The sequence below is a fragment of the Hippocampus comes genome, unplaced genomic scaffold (genome assembly GCF_001891065.2).
Source record: "Hippocampus comes isolate QL1 unplaced genomic scaffold, H_comes_QL1_v1.1 scaffold49, whole genome shotgun sequence".
Taxonomy (NCBI): domain Eukaryota; kingdom Metazoa; phylum Chordata; class Actinopteri; order Syngnathiformes; family Syngnathidae; genus Hippocampus; species Hippocampus comes.
This window is the reverse complement of record NW_017804830.1, coordinates 644,017-653,421: the sequence shown is the minus strand read 5'-3', so window position 1 is coordinate 653,421 and position 9,405 is coordinate 644,017. Positions and strand designations below refer to the sequence as shown.

Below are 9,405 nucleotides of genomic sequence, written 5' to 3'. Positions count from 1 at the left end.
CGGCGGGCCTCCATTGGGCCTCTGTCGATGGTTTGGACCCCGATGGCTAGCGCGACGGCCTGTGAGCGGAAGGCGTCAGGCCGGCCGCCGTCCTGCCATTGTGCCGCGTCACGTGCATGACGAGCCATCAAAAGCGCCGTAAGAGTGTAAACCAGTCCCAGACCCGCCTCCACCCCCACACAACCTCGTAAGCCTTCCCGTGAATGAAGATGTTTACAATGCACACTACAAAGAACAGTGAAGTCTTTTAGCACGTCGTCAGTCAAATGACCCGTGCTGATGCATGCTGATCCGGGGACACACTGCTCACATTGTGCTTGATTGAGTTCGGCAGTCCGAGATGATGGCGGAAGTACTCACGCCGGATGTACTTTTTGCGTTCAAAAAAAGCAACTCGTCACTGAAATGTTAGTAAAAAGGGACAGAGTCTGAACTGTGAGAATGTAAAAGTCTCAAACTAGAATTGGGACTCGGTAACAAAAATGATCTGACAAAGACTGAAAGAAAGCACGGAACTCTAATAAATAAATTGGCGGGACAATGAGACACATGTGGACAACACGCGGGTGGCTGGAGGGAGCTATTCGCCCCATGAGAACCGGTGGAGACAAAAACCCACCAAAATGACAAGAAATCAATCAGAGATGCGGGCAAAAAAGACAACATGGAACGAAGCGGAACGGATTGTGTTTTTGACACAACGTCTTTCACGAAGCCCACGATGAAGGTTGGGGTCCCAGCCTGTCCCTTTAGAAGTGACTATGACTCGAACTCGAGTGGGATTCATAAAAACATCTCAGCTCCTCTCCGAGCTCATCGGTACGACACCAATTTTGGTCATTGGACAAAGAGGATAAAGGCTTGTGAACGTCTGTGTACAAAAAAATAGACAACATCCACTCCATTTATCCTCTTGACCCGTTGGATTGGTTTTGATTTTTTTTTTTAATTGCTCAAGATATGGGGTCATTCTTATGTCTATCGTTTTACCCTTAAAGCAGCTAATGAGCTACCTAGCTTCATAGCTACCTGTCTCGATAGCTTCAACTCTGTCTGCCTGTGTGTATTATGTTGAGGCTACGTTTCATAACGTTACCTGCCGTAATTGCGTATTGTACTCCCCGTGCTTATTATGGTTATTTATTTGAGATTATTGCTTAAGTTTCCCCATTGCTCATTGTTTCACTAGTGATGATGTAATGATGATGTAATGCTCGAGCAAGACAGCAGGTGAAAACTGGTCTCGGAGAACGTGCGTCCCACTGTCATGGAAAACGGGCGTTCAAAATACTCAACCTCGGAATGGGCATGTTGCTCACTGAACATTTATCCCTTTTAACGCGCAAGCCCAAAACGGCTTTTTGATTCATTTGTCTCTCCTTTGTTTTCCAGTTGCACCTCGAGATGGCACTGTAGCGCTTCTGCTCGTGGGTGGGGGGGAATGAGTCTTTCTTTCTCCCTTTATTTGCATTTCATGTCACGATGACTAGGAAATACGCATCCCGCCTGCTCCGAAGAGCAACGTACGAAACATGAGCACGCGCCTACGTGGACAAAAGCTCCTGGAAAGACGAGATCGGAGGGTTAAGATGGTGCGAACGGCTTCTTGACTCCTCCCGCTTGGAGGAGGCGGAGGAGGAGGCGGGCCTCGGTGCACCTCAACAGTCGGAGGGCTCGCCCACTGGCTTCAGTCCGTCAGCAGCAACTCCACCGCGGCGCCTGATCTTGACGCTCCCCCTCCCCACCCCGCCGCCACCCCCCCCCAACTGAAGTCCGCTTGTTTTGCTCCAGCTTGGCGTCCGTTTTTGCACGCCGGAGGTGGCCGAGGCGACCGCCCCGGAGAGCGATCCCTCGATCGGACGCGATATGAACCCTCGGTCGGCTTGAAGCGCGAGGAAGGAGACGCAAGGACGGGGACGCGCGCCAGGCCGAGCGAACGCCCGAGTTGAGTCGAGTCGGGTCGAGCGGAGCCGAGCCGAGCCTAAGCCGAGCCGAGCCGAAGCCGAGCGGAAGCCCCGCCGCAGTCGGAGCCACCATGCCCGGCTTCGACTACAAGTTCCTGGAGAAGCCCAAGAGACGCTTCCAGTGTCCGCTGTGCAGCAAGGCCATGCGGGAGCCCGTCCAAGTGTCGACCTGCGGCCATCGCTTCTGTGACACCTGCCTGCAGGAATTCCTAAGGTACGCCTCCGGCGACCCATCGATCGATCTTGTTGATACCGGAGAGGCGCGCAGTTTCGGTTGAGCTTGGGCAAATAAAGGGACGTGTAGGCGTGTCCTGCTCACCTTTCATCGGTGTTGTGTTTACGCTGCACAATGACACCGGCGCCACGAGACAAGCGTGACGGATTCCGCTGGGTCCTCGGCCACGGCCGGTTTTCCGTCACTAGTACGCGCTCACATGCACGCGAAACGCGCGTGACCCGGTGCGCCGCGTCTTGTCATCGGGGCGTTTATTTTCTTTTATTTTGAAAAATGGAACCCTTGCCGTCATCCGTTTGGACCGCAAACGGCGACGTCTTCAGGTGTGCGGGCAGGTCAAAGGTTCTGTTGACACTTGGCTGGTAAACGTGCCTTCGGGATAACGTGAATTCCATCGCAGTTTCAGGTCACTATGCATTGAAAGAAAAGGAAAAAAATCAAATCCCAAAGGGTGACATGGCCTGTCATTGAGGTGCTAGCTTTTGTAGCGTTTAGCCGTTCATTCCTTGGATTATCATGGAACAAGAAACAGGTTTTGAGTGACTATGGGCTCTAAGAAGGGAATCCCCCCCCCCCCCAACAACAACGTGATAGTATCTTGAATGTGCAGTGTCTTGTCAAGAGTTTCTGTTTTTGTTCCCTCAACACTGTGAAACTAGCCTGTAGCACGCTTGGGCTACTCAGGAATTTTCACGAGTTTCATGATGTGCTCTGAGAGTGAGAGAGAGAGAGAGGAAAAAAGTCTTGTCGTTGTGGTGGTAGCAAAGAAATGTTCAGTGTTGGCGCTATCGGACACCCCTGCTGTCGTGTATGTTGCTCCTTTCCCGAAACGGGTCTTTGGAGCATTTATCGATGCAAATGGACTCCTGCTGTCCTCCAATTTTTGACCGTTCACAAGCTTTTTAGCAGGGGGGACTTGGCAAGGTTCAATTATGGCCGGCTCCATTTGTCCTCCAATGGACTTCTTTGGCCAATCCAAAACAACCTCGCGTTGATTGTCTCGTCTGCAGTTTTGCCCCGAGGTGGTGTGCACGTGAGTGGAGGATGAGGAGGTCGGGCCAACTGGGCCAGTTCGAGCGGTAAGGGAGGGGTGGGGTGGTTGGTTCCAGTCTTGCCTCCAGCTCAGGATTAGACGCAGGCAGAGACCCCCTCCGTAGGGGAGCGCCGAGGCATCTTTCACTCAGAGGTCAGACGAGCCACCTCCAGGCTTCACCTTCTCATCGGCCGCTCAACCTGGAGAAAGAGACGTCTTTGTTCATATCGGAGCATACAATACTGGATGAAGCGCACCGAAGAAAGAAAAAAAAAGGGGTTGGACTGTCCCGTAAGGGCTTGTGTTCTTATCCAAGCAAAAGCAGTTCACTCGATTGCGTTCTCTATTTGGTGTCACTTCCTTAATAGCTGTAAAAAAAACACAAAACAAATGTTTGCATGTACTCGTTGACGTGACAATAAGAAACATCACCGCTCATGTGAACGGAACGCAAGGGTGAGGTGACACGCACTTGCGTGCACCAAGCACGACGTCCGTCCAGTGACACGCACAAAAATAGTAAATAAGCTCCGGCATGTGGGGGGGCTCCACTTTTTCTCATCTGGAGGAGGCAGAACTATTGCGGCGCCGCTCCTCCATCTCCTCATTTCACCGAGGCGGCTACTGAAGATTGGCGTCTGCGTGGCTGCATCCCGATGATCACGACAATGTCAACTTTCCGCTTCATAAAATTCAAGTGGGCTCGGATGTATACGGATGAGCGTCGCGTACATGTCCGATTCGTATCCGCATGCCCGCACGCCGCATGATAAAAAAATGGGATCCGTTTTCAGAACGCCCCCCCCCACCTCCAAAAAAAAAAAAAAGACCGTTTGCCCATATTCAACCGGATTGCTATGACCTCAACTGAAGAGAATCTCCGCAAACAAAGAAAAAAACGATTGTTTTTACTTGGAGTGTCAAATTTTTTTTTTCCTCGAAACCTTCTGTCACGTCCATATGTGGATTTAATGCAGCTGCTTATCTTGGCCGTCCACGAATGAGTTGAAAGTTGTGCTCCGCTTGCCCTCTATTCAACCCGCTCAGACAGCGGCCAAACTCTTTTTGTTTTTAGCTCACTGCGGTTTGTTGAACTACGCCTACAAATGCCCCCCCTCACCTAAAAACTCATCATACAGTCTACACCAGTAGTATAGGTCGTAAAATTGTTGCAGTTTTTTTTGGGGGGGTGGGGGAGGTGCTGCCGATTGAGTTCAGCCAAACTGCTTTGCTGTTGTTTTCATCACCATGAAAGAAAAAGAAAAAGACGTCCCAAAAAAGTGCTCCGACATTGACTGCAACTCGAAAGTAGGCCCTGAAACCTGACAGGGGGGGGAGGGGCGACGACTCACAAGCAAGTAGAACTTGGCATGGAAAGAGGAACCCGGCTGACGATTACGGGGCTCAGATAAGCGCCACGACAATGACGAGTTTGTGATGAGCTGTCAGGAAGCGCGACTGGCGCCAAGCCAAACGCTGCTGCAAAAGCAGAAGCGGGGGCGGGCTAACGCATGCGCGCTCACGCGGCCAAAGGTGGCCGGTCGTCGGGTGGCCGCGCTCTCGCTCGGCGGCCCAGGGGGTCGGCCGAGGTGGAAATGGGTCGACGCCGCACGCGCGGACGTTGTCGAAGGTTCGGCAAAGGCTTTCGCGGCGGGCGGCTCCACCCACGTTGAAAATGAAGCGGCATCCAAAAGTCATGCCGCTCAACCCAACAAAAGCCACGCTGTTTGGCAGCCATTTAATGAGCGGCGTGCGCCAGGCGAGGCCGGCTCGCCGTCTCTTCCGCGATGGCGCAACCTCTGCCAAGTTGGCTCGCGCGCTGCCGCCGTCGCTCGAGCGACTCTTTCCGCCTGGCGCCGACATCCGGGGCGGCTTTGCCGCTGCGCTGCGAGGCAGGAATGCCGCCGCGCGACATGGCCGCCGCATGAATCATCCTCGTCGCCCTCGCCGACTCGGTTGAATGCCGTGATGCTAATGTTAGCTTCTTAGCTTTGGTCCGGAAGCCGCGGTGTGATTTTCAAAAGTCTCGGCCGGTCCGGCGGTTTGACGCGCTCTCGTTTTTGGCGCGCCGCCGATTCGAGAGGAGGCCGGCACCTGCGGTCGCACTCATTCGTTCATTCCCTCCTCGCTCGTCACTACAAAGAAGCGTTCGTTACGGCCCTGATTTGGTCGCACGAGTTGAAGATCGGCCATTTTCGATGGACTGTCCATTTTGGGGCAAATCTTGTCATGTTGCTCATTTCACAAATGTTGGAATTGTGGTTGTACAACGCAGGTGAGCGCGACGGCATGTTGGACCGCCGAGAAGCCGCTCGGCTTTTCGGATGTGGCCGCGGCATCGCGTTCCGTCCTCTGATGAGTCTCCCAAGTGCTTAAATGGCTTCGTAAAAACCGCGAAGTGAATTTTTTATTCTTTCTTTGTGAATTAGTTAAGGGAAGAAGAAAAGCTTTTTTTTGGGGTGGGGGGGTGGCCAGGCTGTGCAAAATCCTGGAGGTAGTTGTTGATCGTCTCTCCTCGCTAATGTCACCTGGAAAGTACATCACTTGTCGGCTGGTGTTTATATCGTGCACTTAGCTTCACGCGTTGCCTGTTCACGATTCAATCGTGCACCTTGCAAGTCGGTTGCTCGCTATTTTGCAGAAGCGAGGTGGTTCGCGCCCGCGGGGTTTCCAATCGGGGCTTCAAGTCAGGATTCGGGTTTGGTTTTCAAGCCAAGGTTAGTCATTCGCAATGGAGTTTCAAGCTTGGTTTGGAGGTTGGGGGGGAGTGGGGGGTCGGGGGCACCGATGAGTTGGCCGGCCGCTCCCGAAGGCCCACTTTGAAAGCGTTGGCTCGAAACCTTTCGGCGAAAGCCCCACTTCGCGAGCCTCGGGCCAAAGGCGGCGTGTGTTTCAGATGGTGCAAAGGCAGCGAATGCGCGCACATTCCTGAGCAACGAGCAAAGGTTGAGCGGCGCTTTTGCAACGGCGTCAAAGTAAAAAAAAAAAAGTAAGTGGATCAAGCTGTGACCGTAATCCAAGACAGCCCAGGAAATGGCCCAAATTGCTCCGTTTGACGGCCAGAAGGAAATGGACATTGACACCCGATAGGCGACCATTAGGCCTGTTTGGACCCCCCCCCCCCCAAAAAAAAAGACCCACTTTGAACGTCTCATGTGAAAGTCACATGCGTGAATGCTGCAGCCTCAGTTGGTGATGTTCGTTAAAACAACAACAAACCAAGTCGTCGGACAAGTGCCCACTCTCAATTTTCTTTGGGATGCCAAGAAATCGGGAAATATTTCAAGTCATATCAAGGATGAGACAACACATTGAAAAACAGACGACAAAATATTAGTTTGCTGTCGCCTGACAAGCCGCCAAACAAGTCGAAGCCTCGCCGACGCCGGTCCCAAAATGTCACACTTGCGTTTGGCGTCGGTTGCCAAGCGTGCCGCAGCCAGCTCAAGTCTTCGCCGTGTGGTTTTTGCGAACTATGTCCAGGTGCGAGGAGGAGCTCCGTTTCCGGCCTGTCGCCCTGTCCAATGGAAAAGGAGGATCATGTCGCCATCTCAACCAGAGGAAAATGATCACTCTTTTTTTTCGGGGGGGGGGGGGGGGCAATTTCAATACGCTGGCAGTCGGCAAACGCTTTGAGGTTTTCGTTGGCGAGCGGCCGGAGCTCGCGAGTGCAAGCGTCGCGCGCACGATGGCACTTTTTGGCCCACGACGGCGAGGCGGCTCAGAGTTGCGCCTCGCGTGCCGCACCCGAGTCACGGCTAATGGCTGCAATTATTTAGGACTGCGGGCCACCGCCCTTGTCTTATGTCAGTCCAGTACACCCCCCCCCCACTCACACCTCAAAAAACAAAAACAATCGGAGTGAATGCCTGTCATGGAATCATTTCTTGATTTATGTTTTGAAATCTGACCAGTTGGGCATCTTCATTTCCATTGAAATCGGAAACATCCATCCATACACGTCGACCTTTTGAAATAAAAGGAGACAAATAGAGTCATTCCATTCATTGGAAAAAAAATCTGATTGAAAACATCATTTATGAATACATTCCTCAAATTATTTTAAAATGGACTTTATCGACATCTTTTTGAATGTCATTTTTTTTCTCTTTCTTCCAACGATCACATTTTTAAAAAAACTTTGCAGCTTGATTCCTTGCATCTCCTTTCTGGAGCCACTCGCTGTTTTCTTGGCACGTCGAGGAAGCGGAACTTGTGGATGTGTGTGTGTGTGTGTGTGTGTGTGTGTGTGTGTGTGTGTGAAAGCGGATGTTGTGGGAGGCAGGCAGAAAGCTCCGGAGGCTGGCGGGGTTGCCTGGCACCTGCCCCCCAGTGAAGGGCCCCTCTGTGGGGCCCGACAGGTGCGGTGGGAGCACTCGGGCCCCCCCCAGCCGCCAAATGGCCATTTGGCACTTCCGCTGCACCCGGTCGGTCGCGCTGCCAACGACGCGTCCGTCTCGGCGCACGTGGCGGGGCCGCTTTGTTTGGCCGGAGGCGCCCGACTCAATGAGTCCTTTACGCCGGCGAGTCGTCTTTCCGGCTTTGCGTCCGCAGGCCGGGAACACGGAAGGTTATTGATGCGGTCGCGGGAAGCCCGGATGAGGGCGCGTTTGTTTGGCGGACGCTTTGAGAGCTCGGGAGACCGCCGGCCCCTTCCGAGCAGCGCCAGTCAGCTCGTCGTCTCGTCTTGCGAAGCGCAAACGTCTCCCACTTTCCCCACTGGGGGCCACGTACACAAAAATGTGTCTGTCTGTTTTTCAGATATGCAGTATATTTATTATACAGAGAGAGTTTGGAAGAAGCAACAGTGACATTTGTTTCCCACTTTAGATGAAAACAATAATGTGCCATTTCTTCATTTTTCCTCCAAAGCTCAAAATGTGGGCGCCTCTTTGACTGTTTCTTCTTCTTCTCCAAAAAAAAAAAAAATGGTTGCATGCCATTTAAAAAACAAAGAACTGGTCTGAAAGTCAAAGGGCATCTTATCTTGTTTCTGCTGTGATGACATCCCTGATGGCTTTTGCTGTTCGCGCCGGTTGCGGGTGGGGGGGGGCAAAATGACGTCACGCATCTGGCAGTTCCTCCCGGCAACGCGGGCAGTCGGAGGAATTCACGCCGGAGGAAAACAAGGCGGCCGAGGCGCTCGGGGACAAAGGCGGGCCGACTGGACGTCAGCGCCTCAGCCAACAAAAGAAATTTCACCGGCCCGCCAGTGGACACGTGTTGTCGGGGGGGGGCTTGTGATGGATGTGGATTTGAATGAAACACTGAAGACTCGGCGCATGCGCGTCCATTACCCGGCGCCTTCACGCGCACGCATTGCTGTGCTTGCGTACCGTCTGCCAGCTGCTCCCGAAAAAGATCCTCTCGCCTCCCGTCCGAGTTGCCATGGAGACCAAAGCACAGCAGCCTTAAGTTGCCCGCGTGTGACGCGCACGCACGCCGCCCGGACCAGCGCGCGTTGATATCACCGGGCATAAAATGGCTGTCCGTTTTAAGACAAAGCGTTTTGGCGGAAAGCGGCCTTTTTCAAAAGACGTATTTGGAGTCGAGCTGGAAGATTTGGCCTTCAAATAAAAGCCCCCTGGCCAAAAGATTCATTTGATGCCTTCTTTCCCCCCCCCCTTCGGTCAAGGGCAAACGAGATGATTGCGATGGCATTTTGGGGCTCGCGTGATTGGCCGAGTCATTTTTTTTTTCAGTTGGCGACGCCCTCTTCTTTCTGAGCGTCAAATGAACGCTCTTTCACACGACGTCGTCACGGAGCATCCATCCAGCGTGCGCGCTTGGAGCGCTTCACCGTCCGTCTCCGCTTGCCTTTTCTAACGCTGACAATTTTTGCTCTCCTTGTGAAGCCGGCGATTCATTTTAAAGGCCACGGGAGGTCAGAGAGCGACGTGTGCCACCCCCCCCTCGTCCGCGCTGGCAGACGCGTCTCCTTAATAGGCCAGGCCATGGCTTTGGCACCCGGACAGCAGCTTTCCGCCAGATTAGCGTGGCAGCGCCACCGCAGCCCCCGCCCCCACTTTACTCGTCAATCCCTCCAATCTGCCCTCCGAGGCCCCGGCTAAAATTAGATGCGCCATCTGTGATGAAACAGCCAAATTTCACACGTGCCGACCTCTCGTTCCCTGCAAACAAGGGGGGGGGGGGGGGGGGGGACACAAAAAAGA

General features: G+C 53.3%; 1 protein-coding gene across 3 annotated transcripts in view; it reads left to right on the top strand.

Annotated features, from left to right (window-relative positions):
• Nucleotides 1-1,537: 1,537 nt before the first annotated feature.
• Nucleotides 1,538-9,405, top strand: part of traf4a (tnf receptor-associated factor 4a) — a 16,078-nt gene continuing 8,210 nt past the window's right edge. Inside the window, exons 1-2 of one of the 3 annotated variants that reach the window (XM_019868252.1) lie at nt 1,538-1,951; nt 1,988-2,178. In XM_019868252.1, coding sequence (XP_019723811.1) covers nt 2,036-2,178 — 143 coding nt within the window. In that variant the 5' untranslated portion in view covers nt 1,538-1,951; nt 1,988-2,035. Of the gene's footprint in view, nt 1,962-1,987; nt 2,179-9,405 lie in introns of those variants that run through there. The other 2 variants (XM_019868244.1, XM_019868261.1) reach the window with 2 other exon arrangements.